The sequence below is a fragment of the Vespula vulgaris genome, chromosome 18 (assembly GCF_905475345.1).
Source record: "Vespula vulgaris chromosome 18, iyVesVulg1.1, whole genome shotgun sequence".
Taxonomy (NCBI): Eukaryota; Metazoa; Arthropoda; class Insecta; order Hymenoptera; family Vespidae; genus Vespula; species Vespula vulgaris.
This window is the reverse complement of record NC_066603.1, coordinates 795,001-820,262: the sequence shown is the minus strand read 5'-3', so window position 1 is coordinate 820,262 and position 25,262 is coordinate 795,001. Positions and strand designations below refer to the sequence as shown.

The window sequence follows — 25,262 nt, the reverse complement described above, 5'->3', positions numbered from 1 at the left end:
ATATTTTCTCTCTTCTTTACTTATCGTAGAAATATATCTTTGTACGATTAAAATGTAAAAAAATGTGTGTATAGTATACTTTGATAATGTTAGATGATAATGATTTATATTACATATTGACATAGATCAAGAGTGTGTGTGAGAGAGAGAGAGAGAGAGACAGAGAGAACAAATAAAATCGCACTTTCAGAATGAAACAAAGGGATTACTTTGGAGTCTTTGTTTGCGATGCGGGACCACACCACCCGCACTTCGCATATTTGAATTTAAAGCAGCGTACACAACGATCTATCGAAGAAATCGATCACTCTGATCTTGACATACGATACTGTCTGGTTACAACCTGTTGTTATCCTCGCGTTTGATATATTATACTCTATTACTCTCTCACTTTCTTTTTTTTTGTATGCTTAATTTCTTAATCGCGAAATATGATCTATCGAATTTGGAATTTTGTTAAGTATCGAACGATCGGTCGATCGGACAAAAACGATACTTATAAATCATTCTTTTTGTGTCTTCGTATGCTTATCGATCCAAGGACGACTTCTTATGTCAGTATTCCGTTAGAATACAAATAAGTTATTGACTACGTTTACTATCGAAAAGAATAATAAGTATTTTAAGTTTATTGTTCGTCCAGACTCGTTCTTCTCTTTCTTTTTTCTTTTTCTTTTTCTTTTTTTTTTTTTAATCTCATTCTTTAGATGATGTAAGTATGTGATATAGCCTTTCTCTTTTACACAGAGCAAGTCGTTGACAAAATTATTCGGGGAGAGAAAGATCGACCGTTCCATCTCGTTCTCGCCAGTGGTTGAACAAATAAATTGCTTGATGAATGACTCACGTTGTCCGCAGAACTCGATACGATTGAACTCGTTGAAAGATTATGTTGGAAGATCTTCACACACACACATACATATATATATATATATATTTTCTTTTTTACTTGCCTACTTTTCCTCGAATAGAATCTTATTTACATATATCTATGATTTCTATATACTAAGTCGATAAAAGAAAAGTTACGTCATTGTTATACCAGGTGAGATTCACTAATTTATAATCAATCAATATACTCTCAGAGAGTAAATTTTATATTCTTCTTATAAAATGTATATCAAGTACAATTTGTTATATATATTTTTTATGTTCGTATGAGAAAAAGGGAATCAAGTTTGTAAAAATTCTGTTACTTGATATCTCTTTCCTCTTTTTCTTTCTTTCTCTCTCCCACCCACACAAAGACAGGAAAGAAAATAGAATAGAATGATTTTTAGATAAATTCCAGTCCTTTTTTCTTTTTTTTATATTATCCTCGTAGAGTGACACGAAAGAGGACGTGCGAAAAAGCACAACGTTGGGATTCATGAACTCGAAGTGTACCCCGGATAAGGAAGGAGAGCACTAGGAAGAGCAATCCCGTGCAACGTAAGTGCATTCTCAAAGCGTGGGAGCATACCTTAGAATATTACCAAGATAAAACGAATGCACTGACGTTTTTACTTTCTTCATTTTATTTTTCAAGATTTATTTCGTCTTTCCTTATCTCTTGCTTCCTAAACACTTAGATTAAATATTCGATGTGTTTCTAATATCTAACGTGTTACGAAACACGATGATAAAAATTTATTATGCGGATTCTTTAATCACTTCGAACAGACAATTGTTACTCGCGAATCAGCCGATTAACGTGTAGCTCATAATCGTTGCTAACGATACAAACGATGATTAGAATGATGTTTCGACAAGTTATGTTCGCAGTTATTATTCGATTACGATCGCAGATATTGTTCGAAGTTCTATCGAATCGGACATTCCTAAAAATTTCGATATGTTTCTTTCGGGCTTAAATGCTTTATCGTTTCTCAATGTTACCTTTGAATTTCTGCGAAAACTTGGTGAGTCAATCGATTCGTACATTGAGTATTTCTAACGAAGAAAATAATTGGAATTCTCGTGTAATTTTTCGATTGGAAGGAACGAGTAGAGTTCAGAAAAATAAAAAATCAATCGATCGTTGCGTTCGATTGCGAAATATTTATATAAGATCTAATGATTTATCGTTATGTTTCAGGTGGAAATTTTAGAAAAATGGCGTCGGAGGATTGCGATTTGATCGATCTTGGAAACGACGTATGTGTGCCAAGAGTTTCACTGACCGATCCAACGCCAGAGGAACAGGAACATCTACTGGATGTCTGTCCACCAAAGTTGGAACAGAAGCTGTCCCTGACCGTGAAACAGGAGCAAGTTCAGAACGATAGTGACAACGGTGATGTCTTGGTGACCTTGGGACATGATCAGGTTGTACCAATCCGGAAACGAATCGACGTTGTCTCGTCGGATACTATAAAGAGGATACGTGACATCACGAGGAACCTCGAACCGGTTATTAGACGAACTTGTTCAGGGATCATTCAGGATCATCGGGACATTGTTGATCATGCTAGTTCAGAAATAATTAACACTTCGGAGGAAGAGACCTTCGAGGCGCAGGAGATCAATAGTGCTTTTGATTTCCTTGCTGAACACGAGGACAACGAGGATCATAGTGAAACCAATCAAGATGACGTTGCTGGCTCGAATAGATCGATATCATCGTCCGCTATACCACTCATCGAAAAAAATGAGTCGTCTTCTTTAGAAAATCGTCGTAGAAGAAATAGCGATAGTTACGAGGACATAGAACTTGATAATCCAGCATTCGAATCCTCGCTTTATGAAGTATCATCTTCATCTCGTACGGTAGCTAACTCCTGCTTCGTTGATTTTGATCTTGAACTACGAGAGAAATGTAAGAGACGTGCTCAAGACGAGAGTATGTTCCTACGTGATACGAAAAGGAGATCCTTTCAGAGCGTAGTTCATCGTAAATCTTGGGCAGAAGGAACGAAGGGACATGGTTCCAAGGACTCTGGTAGAGTCAATAGATCTGTTAGCTTGGAAGAGTCTGGTCAGTCTTGCGAACCTGTTGACTTTTTTACCGGGTAAGGATTTATCTTGTCTGTGTTTTTTTTCTTTCTTTCTTTCTTTACTTGTGATACACATATTTACGGTTTTAAATGAGCTAGCAAATTTTTTACACGATGAATTAAAAAAGAAAAGAAAATTATTCGCAATATTTATTGGTATATAACTACATTCAATAAAATATACTTTGTGTGAGAATGTAGGAATACATTCGCATGTACAAGATAGACGAGTACGTTGACTGAAAAGTATAATTTTGTGCCGGAAGTATTTACCAAGGCACGACTTAACGAGCGTGCAAACTATTTCAAATCGTTCTGCTACCCTCCACAGACGAGCCATCGTACGTAACTATGATCATCTGGCCTGTGAAAATAATTTCAATAGAAAGAAGAAAAAAAAAATATATATATAAAATAGGTCTAATTTTTGAAATAAATCGAAGCAACAAATTCGATTGGCGTTCGTATCGTTTGAGACACTTTCGAGAATATTACGTATGATTCATGAAAGCGGAAAATTCTAACTTTCATGTCACCTATTGCACTAATCTATTATGACACTTTTTTTTCATATAATCTCATTGATTTTTTCTTGTTTAGATTACGTTCTTATTAAATAAAAAAAAAAGAGAGTTAATGATTATTTTCGTTATAGAGAATATTTTCTTAGTAAACGGTATAATAATTTTTTTCTTTAAAGTTTCTCAACAAAAATAAAAAATCATTCACATTTATAGTTTTGATAATCGATTTAGTTTTGATAATTCGATCGAAAATTCTCTTCTTCGTATAGTGTAAGTAGATCATTGTACGTATTTAGATAATCGGTAAGGTCGAATAAAGATGATCAAACATAAACGTCGGTTCTCTTTTTATAAATGTCAGAATCGAATAAAAGAGTTTAGTTCGTCTGACGTGTTCGTTCGGCAGCTGCGGGCGTCGTCGAACGAGAACGAGTTATCAAAGAGGGTAGGCAGTTCTCGTGATAAGGAAAATAAAATAAAGAAAGAAAGAAAAAAAAAAAAGATTCTGTCTGGCATGGTTGGCCTATGTTAATGGTCATACATACGCATATATGTATATATGTTACAACACAGGAAACGGAGGCGCTTATATATTCGTCTAACGGTTTTATTTACAATAACAGTCACGTCTATCTAGATCGTCAAATCGATTTAAAAAAAACATTATTCACGTTAAATATTCTTGTACGGCGTTCGATCTCTTTTACATTATTCATTGTCGTTTATAACGTTGAAATACCTGCTGTTAACACATTGATCACGTAATATCTTGTAGTTATATATGTATTAGTTATATATTTTTAGAACGGTCATTTTTCTAAACTCATCCGAATCTACGTAGCTTTCGATATAATTAGATTACAATAATATGAAATTATTGAAATGTAGAAATAACGTAACAAACGTAGACACATAGAAGAAACTGTTTGAGCTTGATCGATATTTCAAGATTTTCATGTCGAACATGTCGATAAAATCAATTGTTTCATTTAAATAATTAAAAAGAGACAAAACAGAAAAAAAGAAAAAAAAGTTATAGGATCGTTGGTCACGGTGGAAAAGAAGGAATAACGGATACGTGTCGTTAAAAGACCCACGGGGATCGCGAACACTTTCTATCGTCCTCTCCCTCGTGGCATCGGTTAACCGGAAGTTGTGTTAGCCCGGGCTCGTGCGCGAGAAGCGTGGATCCCGCATGGCGAACACTGCGGGGTTCCCGAAGTGGCACGTGCGCTTAGCCACGCTCCTAAGAACAAAGAGACCCTTTTATTATTATCCTTCCTCGAAGAAAACTTCCGAAAGGACGTATTCCTTTCTTTTCATGCTCGAGATATCATCGCGTTCGAGCTTGATAATCGTCGTGCCATCCATCGACTTTCTCGATCTCTGCTTTCAGAGCTCTCGATCGTTGTCACGCGGAAGAGTTGCCATGCAATCGATCATTATTTTGCAATGGTTTACTAAGATTTCTCTCCTCTCGGATCATATTGTTCATATTTCTCGTATTTATCTTGAAACATAATCGAATAAGAAGAGACGATATTAGGATATACCAACAAATATAATCAGAATTTGTAATTTAATCGTGTATCAGATCGATCTATGAGTCGAGCGGATCAATACGATATTTTCTAATCGGAATGAGATAAAACTAAAAGAAATGATTTGTTCGATAGGAAAACACCGGATGAAGAATCAACGATCAGATCGGAGGAGGCTTGTTCGGAGTGTTCGGAAGTCGATTGGTCGTGGTTGGAGGAAGTGGAAAGCCTGCGGGCGTCGGAGACGTCCGGCCACGGCGCGGGTTCAGCGGCCAATGAGCGCTTTGAGTTGGTGGGGAGGAACGCGTCTCCGGTGAACGAGAAGACGGAGCGCAAGCGCGACACCGAGGATCGGTTCGAGGAAGCGAGTCGCAGTGCCGCGATGTCCGTCACCGCGTCGACGGGAAAGTCCTTAGTAGATAGTCTTTCTCGATCGGACAACGTTGATCGTCAAAATAACAATAATAACAGTAACAATAGTAATAATAACAGTAGTAACAACGGTATATACGTTGGAAGTGCGAATAACGATGATATCGAAACGGAATTGCGTTTCGATTCGAGCAACGAACTTGAATCAAATAACAATAATGTCGGTAACAATCGCGTTACAAATTCTTGGGTACGCGCCTCCATGAGGCGGCTACGTCACTTGCGATTACCAGAAGGAACGCTCGAACATAGACAGCGGAACGTTGAACCGACCAATCGGAGAACGGCGATCGTTTCGGCGCCAAATTCGTTGCCAGACATCGCACTTATAGCACCTGAAATTTTAGCTGCTCAAACGAATGGTACTTCGGGTCATCATTTAAGGCCGTCCAGTGCGCCTGCTGTTCGGAACAACGCGAGTAACGTTGCTATTTCTAATACGAATTCTACCAACGGTAGTGGTATTGTTGTTGTTGTTGGTGGTGGCAGTGGTGCTGGTGGTGGTGGTGGTAGTGGTAGTGGTGGTAATGGGAACGTCGCGACGCCGCGACGACCAGGACGACAACACGGCGGCGCCGTAACTAATACTACCACCTCGAACGCTCCTACCAGCGTCGCGACGCCTTCAGCGAGGTCCAGGTGTGCCTCGAACGCCGTTAGAGACACCACTTCTTCGGGACAGAGCAGCGTAGCATCTACTACAACCGGAAGCGACGCAACCGGCTCCTCCGGAACCACGACCTGTTCCAGCTCTTCCAACGGTTCACCAGCCAGCACGGCGACCAGCCCGCAACGCGCTGCCTCCAGGAGGTATTTTGTTTGCTATTTTATACATTTGCTTTATTTATTTGATTACTCGATATATTACCATTTTTTATATTCACTTTTGTCTATAATATCAGGAACGTCTCTACTTAGAAAATACGTCAAAGCGTTAGATGACCTTCTCTACTTCGAGAACACTTCTCTACTTTCATATCATAGAAATCAACTCGCGAGAGAGATACTTCTTAACGTGGGCGGTTAGTTCTCCTTCTCCTCTAGACGAGTTGTAAATCGTGTACGTGCGAGAATTCCTTCCTTTGAATTCCCATAGGACGATTCGTTCCAACGTCAAACGAGTTTTCACTATTAATGCGATATCCGAACGTTCAACAAGATGTACAAATCAATGCGATTTTCTAGTTTTCCTTCTTGCTCTCGATAAAAAAGTTTTGAATATTTGAATCCTAAATGTGAATTAATTCTGTAACTGTTCGTTATCATTAAAATACGACATATTTCTTCGAACGAGTTTTGCAATTATGGAAGATGTTTCGATGGCAGGATCGATTGTTTATCAATTCTTCTTCTTCTTCTTCTTCGTCATTTTGTCTCGAACGAATTCGTTTGCTTCTTTTTATCATCCTTCTTAACTTTCCGGGGCCTCACCTTTATTGCTATATTTGCCGGAAGCGAAAATCAAGTTAACGAGTTGATTGTAACCGCCTGTTCATCCAAGCTTGACACTGCTCGCAAGCATTGCCTCCTCTTTTTGCGTAATCGTTCGATACACCCACTGGGCAGGGCGTTAAGAAACTCCTTTGGAAGATATTTTTTAAGTAACTTTTTCATTTAACTGTGACGTCTTTCTAATGAACTCACCTCAAAGTCGTGCTTCGTTAATCAGATTTTCCAATCATTCGAAACTTCAAAGGAATTTCGATTCGATTTTTATAAGAGAATTCGATCGATTTAATTATTCGTTTGGCCATGGAAGTTTATCACGAGAATAACTGGAATCCTTCTTGCAGGATTTGGAACGTAAAGAATTCCGTTTAACGCGCACGCACTGATGATGATCCTTAGAGTTTGATGCAATAATTCATAATTCACAGGCAAACAATGCGCGTGAAAGCGAAGAAGAAACATATTTAGTCAGCGCTGAAAGTTTTCGTACGCTTTTCAAAAGTCTTCATAGAAGTGAAAATACCGAACGCATTGATAGAATTTTTTTGTGAATACAATCCTTCGATAAAGGATCTATCTAATTTTTCAAGACATTTCATTATTTTTAAGAGAAATAATTGAATAGTTTGAAGGAGCGGACGAATATTTTTGACGTTTGTTATACTTTCGAGAATTTTTTTTTCCGTTTCCTTTTCTTTTCTTATAGTATTCAATATATCTTGCATGTAGAGACTCACCAACTCATTGTCTTAGAAATAATTGATTAAGTTGCCACAAAGTTTGTTGCAATCGTATCAGAACTTATTCGTCGTGGAGAAAAGATTACGAAAAGTTCCATTAATTTCTTTAGTTATTTTTCTTTTCTTTTTTCCTTCTTTTTCTATCATTTAATTCAATCTCAACGTTTTCTCGAAACGAACGCACATGTTATAATGTTAGCCTTCCTAACCCACATAAAGAATTATACGCGTGCATGTTCTTCAACAAATTTATCTATCGTGTTCAACTTGCGAGTTTCACTCTGCTTTTTTAGCGAAAGCCTTAAGCGAGTTTTCCAGTCAAATAGTGGGTGTTTTGTGTATCTTTAACCAGGATCGCAACGTTAAATTATTTATCTCGTGATCTCTCGGAAGTAAGTAGTGATTTCGAGAGAGAATTTCGCCTTCTACCGAACGTGGGAAATGTCAGAGCAGTTTAGAAATCATTCTGGATATCAATTCGTTAAATATAAAAATTCGATTTAATTTCTTACCCACGACCTTCCAGTTATATTTTCTATGATTCAACTAGTTAGTTAAGAGAAATCGATTATTTCGATTATATCCACGTCACACGTGCAATCGATCGAGTATTAATGAACGATCATCTATTTTCTCCATTATAAGAACATGATAAATTCATATTTCAAAAGTGTACACAAGAGATCGATCGATCGATCGTTGCAGTAAGAAACTATATACCTACATATATCGTATATGTATGCATACATACGTAGAGAGTTATTACTTGTGAACCAATTGTATAAACACGTTTACATTCTTCCAACATTACTTGCAGCTTGTTCTCATTCTCTCGTTTTAACGTCATTCTTTTTCTGTATTTTCAGTATTGATAATCGTTGAAGAATTTTCTTGAATTTATTCATAGGAAACACTATGCTTTTTTTCTTCTTTTCTTTTCTTTTCTTTTTTTCAGAGAATCATGAGAAACTAGAAACGTTTCTTAGTATCTCGATCGATCGATCGATTTCTCAAACGGGTCGACGATCTCGATCGTTTACAGAAATCGTTTAGTCGTCAATGAACCGTATCACCTGTTGCATAATCGGTAACCTTGCTTCTGGAGCAAGATCAATCGACAGATGATAAAGATATTCTTACAATTTTATATAACCAAAATAAATGAGAACGTCTCGACTCTTTTCTAAAATGTTAATCGTCAGACGTTGTATTTATTTTCTTTTTTCTTTTGTATTTAGATGGAATATAACCTTCGTATCGAAAGGACGTTTCGCTCTCTAGGACGACTCCTTCGTTTTCTCACTTTTTCGATTAGTCTTCGTTGAGCTCTTCGTGATTTCACTCGTTAGCGAGCATCTGGCGTTAGACGTGAATTTGTTTATTACGACCATGAATTTATTCTCGTCGTTATTAGGTAAAGTTAAAGAAACACGTACATAAATACATACGTAGAACGTTATTGACACTAACGATTATTTATTTTGTACTTGACGTTCTCAATTTGTTCTCATGAATGATACTTCGCAGAAAAAACACAAGTATATTTTTCTCATATGCTTTAATTAAATTATTGAAATTTATAGTCTTTTGAATAAATTATTAAAATTATCTATTTTGATATCTTTCATTGTCAAAAAAAAAAAAAAAAAGGAAAAGACATTAAATTAAAGAGGACCGTTCGTTCGCGATATCAAAACATGCGGCACAAAGGTCTACAAGTTTCAAGGTAGATATATTTTAATAATAAATAACGGAATATAAAAAAGAATCTTGAGAATATATAAGAGGTCGATCAAACATGTTATTAACAGGATGATCGTTTTACTCTTTTTCTTTTTTCTTACGATGAAACGAGAAAATCCAAAGAGAAGCGGTTCTTTCAACCATGACCGCGAACGTTTTAATAAACGTATCTATCTACTTAATCAACGCACCATTGAGTTTCCTCTGTCAGTTTCTTTTATTTACATTGCACAAAAAGAAAATATAAAAATTTCCTAACAATGTTTATAAAACTCCAATAGAATCTAGAAGTATCGAAGGAAAAAAAAATAACGTGAATAGAAAAATAATCTCGTTGAAAATCCCCAAGATGATCTGACAAAAAAAGAAAAAAAAAAAGAGAGAAAGAGAAAAAAAATTCGATCGTCTTAAATTCGAGACATCTTAGATCGATCCTTCTTTTTTCTCCAGATTGTAAATGTACGAGTCTAGAAAGATTTGTTTTTTTATCGAACCTAGGAACTTTTGGTCCAGATTAAATTATTTGATCCATAAAACTTAGTCGTATTTAAGAGGAAAGAAAGGTGTTCTAACAATAAGTCTCACGTTTTTGGGTCAGTGGTTACTTTCATAGCATCGGGTCAGCGATACCAGCGATACAACAACATAGTTACTTTAACGGTACATCATCGTTGTGTAGTAAGTCCCGGTCATCGACGCCGATGTTCTATAACCGTGTTGAAGTAGTAGCATACACGTCGAATAAAGAAGATAATATAAGATGGAACATATATATATATAATATATATAGTGAGAAGAAGGGGCTTAGAGGGATAGGGAAGGGTGCGGGGTTAGGAACGAGCGTTGGTGTCACTTTTTATGTAAGACAATGAACGTGGCTTTGTTCTCTATCCACCTTTTCCCCTTCTTCAAATTCTCACGCGCTTGAGCCTCGGAAAGTGCTCGTATGTCAACCTCCAGACGATGACTCTTGCCAATGGCACCGGCTGCCCACCGGACCACTACGTGTGAGTTGTGTGTTGTATATGAGTGAGTGAGTGAGAGAGAAAGAGAGAGAGAGAGATAGATAGATAGAGAGAGAGAGAGATGCTCGTTTGAGGTCACTGCACTTACCACACACAGCTCCTAGCTTATTCAGTTTTCTTTTCGTTCTTTTTTTTCTCTCTCTCTCTCTCTCTCTCTCTCTCTTTTTCTTTTTTTTATACTTTTATACATTTCCACTTGACTCCTCACCCAATTTACGAAGATCTTCTCGGAAGTTTTTTTTTTTTTTTCCTTTTCTTTTTTCCCTTCCTTCAAAGAACTTAACAGTCTAATCGTTTCTCTTGGGCAACACATTTTCTATCCTCAATGCTGCTTTTGTTCCATTCTTTTTTCTTTTTCCATTAGGATTGTTTAACCGTTACGTAATACGTCGTGTCAAAGAAACGAGCTTTCCCGTTTTAGAACGAGAACTCAATGAGATCTTTCGGATCTAGGAGAAATAGAAAAATTTGTTCAAGGATTTCTAATACTTCGCTCTCGTAAAAACGAAAATACGAGTAGGAGATCGTTCGGAGTTTAGTTCAGAAAACGGAGAAAACCTTGACTACTTTTCTTATCTCTTTTCTTTTTCTTTTTCTTTTTCTTTTTTTTTCTTTTTCTTTTCGTTTCATTTCATTTCATTCCATTTCATTTCATTTTATTTCATTTCAACGTCTTTCTAAAAGCGAGAAGGCAATTCGATCTTTTCACACGATTGCCTTTCCCTCTTTTCTAATACTCTTATTCCAGCTTGTTCACCTTATTCTTTCTTTCTTAGTTTCTTATCTAATCGGAAACTCTTCGACGATCTCTCACAAATGGATATGCTCCGTAACGTTGAAACGATGATGAATTGATTCAACAAATGTGAATCAGTTTATTCCGTTCTTGGATATCTACGTTCGCATGTTTAAAGCGAAAGTACCGGAAGTCGAATATGTTTAGAGCGGTAATTAAAAAATGTATTTTTAATTTTTCATACGGGTAAATAAAACATTTTTGAATCGCACTTCCGTCATTTTTATACGAGAAAAAAAAAGAAACGCCTAAGCAGAAAAATCGATTTTTATGATTGTTTCCCGTTTTCTTTCGAGAAAAAAAAAATTAAATCCTTTCTTTAGATTTGTGGACATGCTTTGTGTAGCCAAGCGACGAACCCGACGGTCACGTTAGGGCGGTGCTTATACACGCCTGACCGCGGTGGTAACGTTTCTTATTGATTATTTCCCAGGTGAAGTGTGTGTTGGCGTGCTACGAAACTGCCCAGAAAGAAAGAAATAACACTACAATTTTAATTCTCATGCAAAGAATGTAAAAATTGCTATGATTTGATCATAGAAATTTATCGAAATAATTTCGATCGTTCCAACGATAAAATTGAATGGTCGGATTAATCGTTTAACCTTGGACCAAAATTTAGAATAGAAATTTTTTCTTTGATAAAATGATACGATATAAAATAATACAACAAATTTTATATGAATCAATTAATCTTCCTATAGTGAAATTAAAGACGAGGATTATGATCGTAATTGTTTCCAACGAATTATATAATAGTAATCATCTTTTCGGATGAAGAGGTCAGATTTTTTGAATTTTTTAAACTTTTTGAATAATAAGTAATGAACCCTTATGTAAATTTAGATACGATCAGTTCGTGAATTCTTCCCGAAGAACAATAGAAATTTTCAAACAGCAAACCATTTCCAATTGTAAAACGATTCACTTGTAGGATAGATCGTTTATCATAGTAGGTGTAGGTATATATACAAATATATATTATATACGAAAAGGAATCGGTAACGTCGGTGGTCTGTAAGGTTCTCGCAGGCGAATAACCGGTTCTCCGCCTTCTTGTCTCGCTCGTTCCTTAGTCTGTCTCCTCCGTGGGACTTTCGCCAAGAATTTTTCCAAATTTCTTTTTCGAATCACGGTTAAATTTCTCTTAACAGAAACTCCAAGAAAAGCGTACGTACATAAACACGATGATGATGATGATGATGATGAACGATAATAACAATAATAATGGTAAATCGTTAAATCTCATTTTTATCGAGTTTAGCTAACATAACGAGAACATTAACAAATATATATCTCGTTAAAAATAACTATTCCAAATATTTTTATAAGTTTTCAAGATAAACAAAACGTATCTCGATTTTTATTTTAACGAAGAAGTCAACAGACTCGTTTTATCTTATCTTTTTTTTTTGTTTATTTTTCTTTCTTTTTTAATAATTGAAATGTACACTCAAGCAATATCGTTTCTTTTGAATCAATCGACGTTCATTTTTGATAATCGATCTTATTAATTTTATCTTCGAATTTAATCTATTTAATCGCATCGCTTTTCAGATGATAGTTGCATGTAATGTCACGTTCACTTTATACAGGTATATGCCAATTACATATAGATATGTAGAATTCTAGGCAAGTCGACGGTTCTCCTCGTTCCACGAAACATATTTCGAAGGATACATAGAATATATCTATCTACCCACGCATCAATAACTGTCAGAACATTCGTAACGGAGAATTCGTATACTAGCAACTAGACATCTTGGAAAGTAGGTAATGTTACGAGCCAATTAAGGAAGTCGGACAGAAAGGATTCGCGTTCGATCGTCCCAAATTCGTTCGTGACATTTTGACGTTTACTAGAAATTGTTATTTCAAGTCGTTGACCCGTAAAATTATTTTTTCTCATTTTATAATTATCATTAAAAGTAATTTTATATGATAGAAATTATTACGATTATTATTATTATTATTATTATTATTGTTATTAATAAGTAATATGTACATACGCGTAGACGAGAAAGGAAAAGTATTTCCACATTTGTCTAATGCTTTCGTTAGAAATTTTCACTTAAGGATTTTCTTGTATGTACATCTTTTTCTCTCTCTCTCTCTCTCTTTCTTGAACAGTGAATTTCAGAGTTGACTCTTCGGGATTCTCTCTGGAATGGAAGCAGCAGCAACAGCAATAGCAGCAGCAGCAGCAGCTGCTGCATCGCCTTTGATGGTAGACTGTTAAAGCCGGTTATACGGCAGGTAGTCAATTGCTTCTCTAACGCGACAACGGCAAAACCAACAAATCTTTTTCTCGATCCCTTTTGCTCCTATTTCGTTTAGCTTATAAAATTATTTAGAATGCATATCGTAAAGTCGAATTATATGTCGGATTATTATACATCCTGAGAATGAATCCTATTCAAGGACGATCAATGAATAGATATAAAAATTTAATTGGATAATCATTTTCTTCTTTTATGCTCCACGTTAATACTTCTTAACGTCGTTAAAATCTCGTTATTACCTAACATAATCATTTCAAATATCTTCATCCTGTATATATTTTTTATTTTATTTTTATTTTATTTTTTTATCTTTTTTTTATATCTTTCCTTTGCGACTTATTCACTCATTTGTTCATACATCTACCGTATCGAATGATCCGTGAAATCGTTCACGACGTTAATTTTCAGGTAGAAAGTGTCTTTTCCACGATCTCCTGTCTCAATCTAATTTTTCATTCGAATACTTCGAAGTCATATGGTGTAACTTAGCTTACAAGAGAGTTTCAACACAAAAACAGTGATCTTTCCATCGAAATTGAAAAGATAGCAACGTTCAACAGAATTTCTCTCTCTTTCTTAATTTCGTTTCGATTAATCAAAGTGCATGCATTTTGGTTCACCTTTCTATGCATGATTATCGATATTACGTGAATTAACTCATGACTGATTTGCTTATATTAGAGAAAGAGAGAGAGAAAGAGATAGAAAGAGAGAGAGAGAGATAGAAATTATGATTGACAATGAAAAATGAGAAAAGATATAAGAATATATATTTGATAATGGAGTACGATCGATCGGTCGATCGATAACATAATTTTATACGACCTATTTTATCTGTCATTAATTTTTCTTTTTCCTTTTCCTTTTTTTTCGTGTCAATGCATTTTCAACTTATGATTGAAATTACAAAGATAATATCTTGGCGAACAAAGAGAGAAAGAAGGCAGAAGAAAAAAGGAAGAAAAAAGAAAAAGAAAATGTTTTTGAACGTTGCAAAAACTCATTTGTAATACGACCACGAGTCATCGATGTAAATTCAGACTGCGATGTCTCTTCGCGTGCAGGGGGTGAGATTATAAAAGAGAATTAAATCAAGATCGCGATACTGAAACGACAGAGAGAAAGAGAGAGACAGAGAGGGAGAGGGAAAGGGAGAGGGAGTGGGAGAGGGAGAATAGCAGTGCTTTCCGCGTCCGTAAATCCTATTAAGAGGCTTGCCTCGCGAGTATGTAATCAGGAGTGTACCGTTAAAATCGTATGAATGACATCGCGCCTTCCAGAACGATGATATAATACTTGGCACATCTTTTTTACATAATTTAGCATTTATTGTTATACGAATGAATGTTCACATTGAAATCATGCATCTCGTAGGAAACGACGATTGTGTTCTAATATGTTTTCTTGTTTCTTTCTTTTCATTCATTTTTATTTATTTATTTATTTTTTTTTCATAAAGATCTTTATCGTAATCTTTCTCAGCACAAATTTATTTATTTATTTATTTATTTATTTAGTTATTTATCATGTATTCCGTTCGCGAATAGAAAGCACACTTCCTGTTTTTCTTAAACGATCGATTTGAAATTTTCCTATCCAGTTATATCAGCTTTGTATGTTCAAATAGCTCGTTAAATCTCGATCGGTTTCCTTTTTTTTGCTTTCTTTTTTATCTTTTTAAGTTAGTCGACGAACGAAAGACATTGTAGGAGATCGTAGATTCCTTGAGAGCCGCACCTCACTTAATTTTAATTGCTTAATATTTACGTGGCTCTTTGTAAAGCGATTTTATGCGTATCGACGAGAATTTAATGAGATCTTAATTATTATAAGGCTTATCTTATGATCGCATATTGTACAGAGAAGACAAAAAATTCTTGACTAACGAGTACGAAACAGACGCGTTAGCATAGTCCTTCATAAATAAACATTTTGAATACCGATGGAAAGTAGAAACTTTTCCGTGGCGAAATTAGAACGAACGGAAGACTAGACAAGCTTCGGTTTCTAATCGAAGTCGAAATCTTTTGATACACATATAATGTAGATATTTTTTTTTCTCATTGATAATGATAATTAATATAGATTATATAACCGGCCAGAAAGATATAATACTTTGATATCCTCTTAACATATTTTTTTCTTCGCGTCGAGCCGGAAACCGATTTTGCTAATTCAAAGTCTGACCTTCTCTTACCTACGTGATTTTCACATTGGAATTATTCCCAAGGTCGATCAATGACTCTAGATACCTACGTAACTATCTTACAAAAATCGAAATGATACGAAAGTCAGAATATTTGCAAGCTATGCTTCAAAGCTTCAAATATAAAATTATTTATTACGAATATGGCACGAAAAAATATCTTCGATCAAGTCGTAATTTTTACGTAGAAAAAATGGTTTTGGAAAAAAAAAGAAAAAAAGAGAAAAAAAGAGAGAAAAAAGAGTAGTTACTCGCGCTGTAAGTTAAAACAAAGTCACGAGTCGTAGCATCGATCGTAATTAACGTCTATTATTTGCAAGTACGAGATCGTACCGATTGTCTGGTTCGCTCGAGCGAATAATTATTATCCTTTCGCGGATAGAACGTGCGTCCTCCTATTGTGTAACATGATCCATCCTCCTACTCTTTCTTCTCCTCTTCCATATCTCTCTCTCTTTCTTTTTCTTTCCAATATGAATTTATCCAGAAACCGTACGGACACAGCCCAACCTCCATAAATTATCATCCGTAACGGTGTTAAATAATAACAGAGCTTATCGTCTTTATTTTCTTTTTGTTTCTCCTTCTCTCTCTCTCTCTCTCTTTAATTGCGTTAAAGGCGTGTTAAAAGAAAATTACAAAGACACCGGATATCTTTATCTTCAATATAATTCCATTAATAGTTCGTTAATCTATGACGCGACGATGATATACTCCTTTTTTTTTTAACACGCCTTACTGGTCGTTTATAGACCATGACGTATTAATACCTCTGGTAAATATAGTATGCTTTTCGCTTCGTTTTATCAATGTTTACTAGTTCTTTCTACTTCCAGTTATAGTCATTTTGTATCTTTTTTTAGTTTTTATTTAGAAATGTTTTTTATCAAATAAGATCGATATTTCGATCAGATAGCTTTCGATTTCATAGAAGGTGTTAATGTTACCTCTGTGATCCAATGATCGAACATACAATATATATACATACATACAATATATATACATACATACATACATACATATATATATGTATATATATATATATATATATATATATATATATATATATATCAAATATCGACTAGGTATGTCTATCGCGGTTTTCAGCTCCATTTACCGGATACCTAAGTTGATTTATTATTTCCATTGCAACCTCATGACGGATATTTCTCGTGGTTGGTAGCAATGCGAGAACACGTTGAAACCGATCGGAATAGATCAGGTAGTAGGTATATCATGCGAATGAACCTTTTCCCCCTTTCTGTAATTAGTCTTCTCGAGTAGAAGCAACTTAACTTCTTCCTCGCTTGGCTAACGTGTAACTACTATTACATATTATGTGTAGTCTACCATAATCACTTTTACCACGCCATAGATATGACACGTTCGTGACTTCGTTCGATTTGGAAAGTTAAAAGTTCATTAAACCGAATTGTCCAACTTGATTATACAACATTGATGATTTTCCTTTAACGAAGTATGCAAATATGTTCGAAAATTCCTCCATTTTTATTTTTCATTTAATCTTAGAAAAGAGACCCGATAAATTATGTAATTATTCGTTCGAAATCGATTTCACGTTGACTCGTGTTTCGCTCATTCTCATAATTATCGTGTTACATGAATTACGTATAGTCTCTCTCATTTTCTCTCTTTCTCTCTCTCTCTTTCGCATTCTCATTAACGTAACATTGTTATCTCGGTTTACAATACTACGTGCTGACGATTCAGAAACAATAACTAACTGATCATCGTGTCACCTTCAGCCACTCGGATTTCTATACCCTCTTGTATATGTAAAATGAAATTATACGGTATATCAATTACGTAGGACGTATGCACGAGTAAGCAAATTTTATCATAGTGTTATGAAAGGATCGTTCAATGATTCATCTTTAAACATGGATATCGAGATTTGATCTTGGTTGGATTTAAATGTAAATAAGTAATATACATAGAAGGAAACATTTTAAACATTAGAAAGTTTTTGAGAACGATGAAATTGGATAACAAAAAAAAAAGAGAGATAAGCTCATTCTTAAATTTAAATTATGACCTTCGTATAATAACTTGGTAGACTCGCGTCTAGCAACTGTTAGTGCATAACGGATTCTATGGCTTACCGTTGACAGTTCGTTATTCGTCATCACAGAGCAAGTGATTTCGTAGGACGATATCTACGGTACTTCACATCCTTGAGAAAGTACTTAGTTTGTTATAATTATATTTATTTTCTCCTCTTACGATTAACATATTTCTCTTTCATTACCTTTTTATTACTATAATCGAAGAGTTGGATCACATTTCTTAAATGTCGTAGCTTTTCTTTCAATTTTTTTTTTTTTTTCGTTACAAAATACAAAAAATCGTTTCTCCGTAATAGTAAAAAAAAAAAAAGAATGCGGAACGTATTACATCGGAAAACATTTTGGAATGAAATTTCTTCGATCAAAAATCGATTTAAAAATATATCTACCATTACTCTCGTTCGTAGGTCCCTCCCATCAACTACAAAATACAATTAGCTTGGCGATCGATATAGTTAGTGCCTACTCTTCTCTCTTACTTTTTCACTCGCACGTATGGCTTTCGGACACAAAGAGAATCGAGCGAGTCGCGCGTGGAGAGGCTATAAATAAAGTTCGCGATGCACTTGCACCGGTGCATTGGTTGCATCAGGCGGCAAACCTCGTTCGCCTCCAGCTTCTGTCTGCTATCCTGATACGTTAGCTGCAGTACTGCTGCACCGATCATCTCGTTTAAATGAGAAAACAATAAAATTATTACTTTGAAAATTTGGAAGACAAAGAGAAAGAGAAAAAAGAAAGAGAGAGAAAGAAAGAGAGAGAGAGAGAGATTCGAAAACATTTCTTTCATTAAGTTTCTTCGAATAATATTTATTTAAATCTCTTTGGTGAGTTTCAAAAAGAGAAACTCTCACTCTGTCCCTTTTTCTCTATCTCTCTCTATTCGAGAGTCGATAGCTCGATCGAACGGTATCTTTATAATTGTTCTTAATAAAGTTTCACGATACCAAAATATCAAATATTTGTTCTGCACTTCGACTGGTATATCTCACGAAAGAGAAATAGCAATTTACTCGGAGTTCACGATTATCGATGACTCAAGGAAAGGTATATTCTCTAATAAAAATAGTAGAGATAAACGTCTTACGAAAATCTAAGCGGAGGGGATATGACCCCGTTTTGTTTTGTTTCTCCCTTCTGTACTTCGGATTAATTCAATTTGTTTTGGACATCGCGTTAGTAGCAGCCAAGTCGTCGAAGGGAGAAGGTCGTACCAGATCGAAGCTCGACTGTATATGTAATCTTAGTTTTATTTATTTTCTCTCGATTTTCTCTAGATTAATTAATTTATAATTGTATCTATATTATTTTATTTAGTATTAGACAGAATTGATACTAGTTCTTAGGACGTTTATATATATATATATAAATTGCTTCGAGAGCAATCAATCTGTGAATTAGATAAAAAAATCGAAGAAGATATTTAGAGATGAAATATTTATTTGCAACTTCACTTGATTACATCATTTTCGCAATTACATGGAAGATTAATCACGAAGATTCAGCATAGATTTTTATTTTTGTTTCTCTTTTTCTCTCTCTCTTCTCTTTCTCTCTCGAATTTTTTTTTAATCGAACGTTAGGTATTAAGCTATCATTATTTCTTATAGTTGCAAAACACAAGAAGTGTCCTTCCCGCGAGCTAAACGGATACTTTCGAGAGAAACGAGAAAACCATACGATGATACGTGCCGTTTGCACGTACTCGAGAAAAAGGATGAAAGAGATTTTTCTAAATATTTCTTAAATTGAAAAATATATATGATATTTAATAACATATCTTTATGTATATATGTATATACGTCTTTCTCGGTGAGCTAGCAAACGTGACCGCCGACACGAATTCACATCCCTTAAATTTCCGTTCTTAGTCATGACTTTGAATAAAACATTACGTGGTTCTCTTTTTTCTTTTTTTTTCTGTTTCTTGCTTGCCTTCGATTTTTTTTTTTTTTCTTTATACCTTTTCGCTATACGATACGAGACCAAGCTCCAAGGAAAGATATTACAAAGATATTATTTACGAATTTTGTTTTGTTCGGCATCTATATCAGCTGATTGTTATGACGATATCCCGAACCATACACACACGCACAAACACACACATATTTTCTTTTTCAACGATCATAGTTGGAATAATATCAAACGTTTTAAATTTACCTTGATTTACCTTTACTCAGAAATGTATATTTTTATTTGGAAAAATAACCATGATATTCACGTTTTCAGTTTTATGTGATTCATTCGATATAGGTATATCTATATATTTTTTAATAATTCCATGGATATTATTACGTAGATCGATCTAATTCCAAATAAGTGATAAATCCAATTATTTTTAGAATTTGTGCTGATCTTGTACTATTTTTATAATTACTGCCACAATAATATATACGTACATTCGTGATCGATATAGTAACACATGGTCAATGTGAGAAACGATCAATTAAATGCAACCTTCGCATAGACTCTTTCAGTATCATGAGCAATCCGAGTTACCTTGTCTTCTTCTTAAACGACGCATTATTTTCTAGAACAGCGAAATAACTATTCAAACTATTGCAAAGTCAGAATGACTCAACTCATTTGCCAGAGTTAAATTTATCAGATTTAAAACTAAAACCCTTTCGAGAGAAATTCTTCGTACAGAATTATTATCAATTTTCTTAATGCGTTTTTATCTTTGATCCAAGCCAAAGTAATTATTCTTTCTCTTAATTTTTTTTTCTTATATTATAAATTCGTTGAATTTATTAATATACATAAGATAAAGGAGATAATTAATTTTGCTTGGTCATCATTAATGAGATTTATTCAAAAAAGAAGTACAGAAGAACAGAGAAAGAAAACGAAACAATAAATGAAAAGAAAGAGAAATAGAAAAAGAAATGAAACAATACGTTTTTACAAATTTCGAATTGGACGATTATTCGGTTTATCAATCTTCTTTTTTTTTTCTTTTTTTTTTCTTTACAGAATTATCACGCACAGACACACGTGATAACGCACGTGTTCGAATCGAAATGTACTTGAATCGCGTGATGTAGCGGTGTACAGTTATGCACAACGTTCATACACGATGGTACGCTATGTGATGTAGATTGTAGAGGTAGATAGAGAAAGAGGGAGAGAGGGAAAAGAGACAAAGAGAAACAAGGACAGGGAGAGAGAGAGAAATACGCGGTATACCAAGTCGTGGCTGGCATGAACGATCGGGAGTCTTCAAGGTTCGCTCGAACACAACTCATCGTGGCCGGAGCAGTTTTTGACGAAGTTAAAAATCGCGTACGGTTGTTTACTAGGAGCATTTCTTGCAAAAGATTCTTTAACAAAAAAAAAGAATAATAATAATAATAATAATAATAATAATAATAATAATAATAATAAATGGAGAAAAGAAAACAGAAATAAAAGCAAAAAAACTTGTCACGGTTAAAAAAAAAACTTCTCGATTGAGTTTGACATTAATCGTACGAGAACCCTTCACTTTGATGTTGCCAAGACCTTCATCGAGCTAACTCGAAGGTTTCTCCGTTGTTCCGTGCGGATAGATATAGTATTGCACATAGATACTTTTCAATAAAAAACAGAAAAGAACATCGATTTCGAAATCGTTTATACGATCGAATAGAAGAGAACGAGTTACACAAATGAAGCGAAGAAGACGTAAAGATTGTGAATAGTGGACGACGTTTTAGACGAAGATTTTCATCGAACTTGCGCAAGAATTAGTTTTTTAATTACATGCGTGTATACGAATGATAAAGAAAAAATTGCATAGAAGAAAAATAAGTATATTTACGTATATCTTCGTTCTGTTCTTGCTGATCTTGACACAGTAAAGATTCTTACTCGATATAGAAAGGGATGCGTATATTCTCATAACTATAGACATATTTTACCGATGAGTACAACATTTTTCTTCGATTCGAACAGAAGAAAGAAGTGTATTGCAAGTCACGAAGAAGAGAGTTTTCTTATTTGAAATTGTGAAAGGAATCGGAGCAGTGATAACGATCCTCTAAAGGAAAAGGGGTAATTTTAGAGTCCTGCATTGCAGAAGAATTAAGTGTGAGGTGTAGCTTCTCGTGACGGGTCTAATAAGCGAGGAAGGAATATTTCCAAGGATCGAGCCTAGAGCAACATACATACATATATACATACATACATACATACATATATACATAGACTGAGCAGACGGATACACGAATATATACTAGGATATCTCCGATAGCAAAGTTTCTTCATTGGTGGCTGTCTGATTCGACTCGTTCGCTTGCCACACCGATCGTCGTCTCGCTCGTCGTCTCGAGTCGACCGCAAAATCGATCGCGACATCGACCGGCCACGTGCTCTCTACTCACGACGTTTTATTCGACTAAAAGAAGAAACTCGACGCGTTTCACGCGATTTGAAAAATGCTTGGTAGATAAGGAAGCCTATTTCGTAAAAGATAATTCGATCGGACTTTTATCTTTTTCATTTTCTTTTTTTTTCCTTTTTTTAATCGAAAAAAAACGATTTATCTCCTTTTTTCTCTCTCTCTCTCTTTTTTTTTTTTTTTTCTAAAGCAGTAACGTGAATTATGATCGATCGTCTTTCTTTCATTATTTTATTCGTTTATTAAGCCTGTAATTAACGTCTGTTGTGAGTAACGCGTATGTACGTATGTATATACAGAGTCAAAAATATCACATGTGCGTGATTATTCTGATTATTCGTGTCACTCTTACGATTTTCTTGTTTACATTTACGTCGGGAGAATAAGAGTCCTTCAGTTTGTATCGAACATCACAAGAGAGTAGAACGTAAGTTGATATTTGCCAAGAGAAAAATTACATACAGCGAGAAAGAAAGAAAGAGTGATTGAGAGAAAGAAAAAGAGAGGAAGAAAGAGAGAGAAAGAAGGAGAGACAGAGAAAGAAGGGAAAAAAGAAAGAAACACAAAAAAAAAAGGAAAAAAGTGCGTGCGCAAAATAAAGATACCAAACGAATGGCAATGGGTGTGGGTGTAACAATGAACCGACATGTGCTGGTTGCTTCGTATTCGAAAAGACAATAGAAGACTGGGAGACAAACGAAGCTGCAAAAGTGACTCTCTTTCGAAAGTATACCTCGAAGGAAACGAGCGATTTCGAAATTCGATTGTTGTCATCTCGTGTCTCGTGTCTCGTGTCTCGTTAAAATCGACCTCGTGGAACATTGTAGAAAAAAGGAAGGGTTATATCGAACGAATTCGTGTTCGAATCATCCCATACCATCCGATTTTTATGTAGGATGAAAATTTAAAAAAAAAGATTCGAGAGAAGGTATCTATGAGAAAAGATAGGAGAAAGAAAAGAATCGATAGAGATTGCGGTAGAGAAGGGTCGTTGACATCAAAGACTTCGTGACATGTGTTAAGAATGAACCACGATCCTGTGATCTGTCAGCAGTACTTTTATTGCAGTCAACGTAGACATCGAATCAGGTATAATTTATTAATGGGTAAGAAGAAAGGAAATTTTTTGTTTACGATCTTAAACTTGATCATTAAAAAATATTATAAAGTATGCATAATAGTAGTAATGGTAGTTTGATGATATTAAAAAAATTTTTATTATTAAACAAAAAAAAGGAACAGGAAGACGAATACATATATATATATATATATATATATATATATATATATATATATATATAAAAAAACATGTAAAGAATGTCTCTTTTAATTTCGTACTTGAACTAGCAATTTTCTTGCGATGACGAATGCGAAAGAATGTAAACGCGCTTTGATATGCAAATAACTAAGTATACGAAGTAATATAAAGATAAAAAGAATTATCAGAGAAGTAACGAATATAAGACAGATAGATGATCTTCGTTTCGACCTTAACCTAACGTTAACATCACGTAATTGATTATATTTATGCGTAATCAGGTTTAGTATCGTTTCTATCTATCAATCGGATACATCTTTTATCTTTTGAGGAAGAAGTTGATGAAGAAAAATAATCGTTTCCTTTTGATTTATAAATGTTAACGATTATACAAAAAACGATACATTGAATAATTCATTTACACGATAAATCTAAGGATATTCCTATTTAATCGTAAATTCTTGTAACGTTCTTGATAATAATCTGAAGAATTTTCCTCGATATAAATCGAGAAAACATCGAATATCATACATGTATAAACTCTCTAATAGTTCTAATAGTTTTAATACTAACTATTAAGTTAACGAACGAAGTCTTATTCGAGAATATCAGCTGTCTTGCAAGTTGTGTTGAGAAGAAAGAAGTCCATATAAAGTATTCACGAATACGGATCAAGGTTGCCGGATCTGGTAGTTGCGGAGAACGTGAACGTAAGACGATCGTTTCGTTCGATTGACTTCTTTAGAATTTAGAGAGGCATCCAAAGATATATATATAGTTATTACATCGCCTAAACTTTGTAAATTGTCCTTCGAAAGGATCGATCCTTGAACGAACGAGCGTTCGATCTTACCGATGAATTTTTTTCTTTAACATTTTTTTACATGATCGTAAATCATGATTCATATTTGTTACATGTGCAAAACAATGTTTATGAGTTAACTGTACAGTGAGTTTATTTCAAGGAGATATTTGTAAAAAAGAAAAAAAAAAGAAAAAACTTTTAAAACCATAAAAAAAGATTTAGTAATGTTTTTCAAGCGTGGAAGAATAATTTTTCGTGATTTCCTTAGAGATAAATTTTGACGCGAAGATGGGAACAATGGCGAATCGTTTCGTGAACAGAACGATGAGAGAAATTATATCAATACATAGTTATGTAGCTACTCGAAATAATATAGGCAGACAGAAGAGGGTTCTTATTGTTCGAATGCATAAGTCCGCGACTTCTTTTCCGGATGAAATCTCTTCGTAATGAACACATCATCGATCGAAGGAACACGATGTTGAGTTAACGTCACGGGACTGGCTCATAGCGTTATTTGCTCCTTCTTTACATCATCCTATGAAATCTGAGAAAATGTCAGATGTTTTAAGCTATATTCTTGCGTAGTTCACGTATTAATATTGACTAATTATTATTTCTAAATTATCATTCGAGAAGATTGCTTCGAGGAACTCGCAAATCCAAATCAGAATTTTTTCGTATCGACGTGTTATCGAAATTATTCATGTTTCTACTTGTTTCTTTTTCTTTTTTTTTATTTACCCTTTGCTTTTTCATTTCGCATTACTTTGAAACTTGAAGTAGATAAATCACGATAGATGTAATCATGTAAAATTATCGATGATAATGCATAAAGAACGATATTTCATCGGTGTGTAATTGTAAAAGCGTACTATGTTATTAGCATTTCCGTTTTACTGTACCATGGAATATATTGCAAACAGAATATCGTACGACTCCGGCTTAACTAAATGTAAAATCAAAACGTGATAGATATTATCTATGTATCTAAATATTCTAAATTTACTTTAGCTTT

General features: G+C 34.6%; 1 protein-coding gene across 4 annotated transcripts in view; it reads left to right on the top strand.

The window, feature by feature from the left end:
* LOC127070368 (sodium-dependent transporter bedraggled) overlaps nt 1-25,262 on the top strand; it is a 40,501-nt gene that overhangs the window by 6,126 nt on the left and 9,113 nt on the right. Inside the window, exons 2-4 of one of the 4 annotated variants that reach the window (XM_051008222.1) lie at nt 1,325-1,431; nt 2,078-2,990; nt 5,176-6,282. In XM_051008222.1, coding sequence (XP_050864179.1) covers nt 2,095-2,990; nt 5,176-6,282 — 2,003 coding nt within the window. In that variant the 5' untranslated portion in view covers nt 1,325-1,431; nt 2,078-2,094. Of the gene's footprint in view, nt 1-1,324; nt 1,432-1,778; nt 1,902-2,077; nt 2,991-5,175; nt 6,283-25,262 lie in introns of those variants that run through there. The other 3 variants (XM_051008219.1, XM_051008220.1, XM_051008221.1) reach the window with 3 other exon arrangements.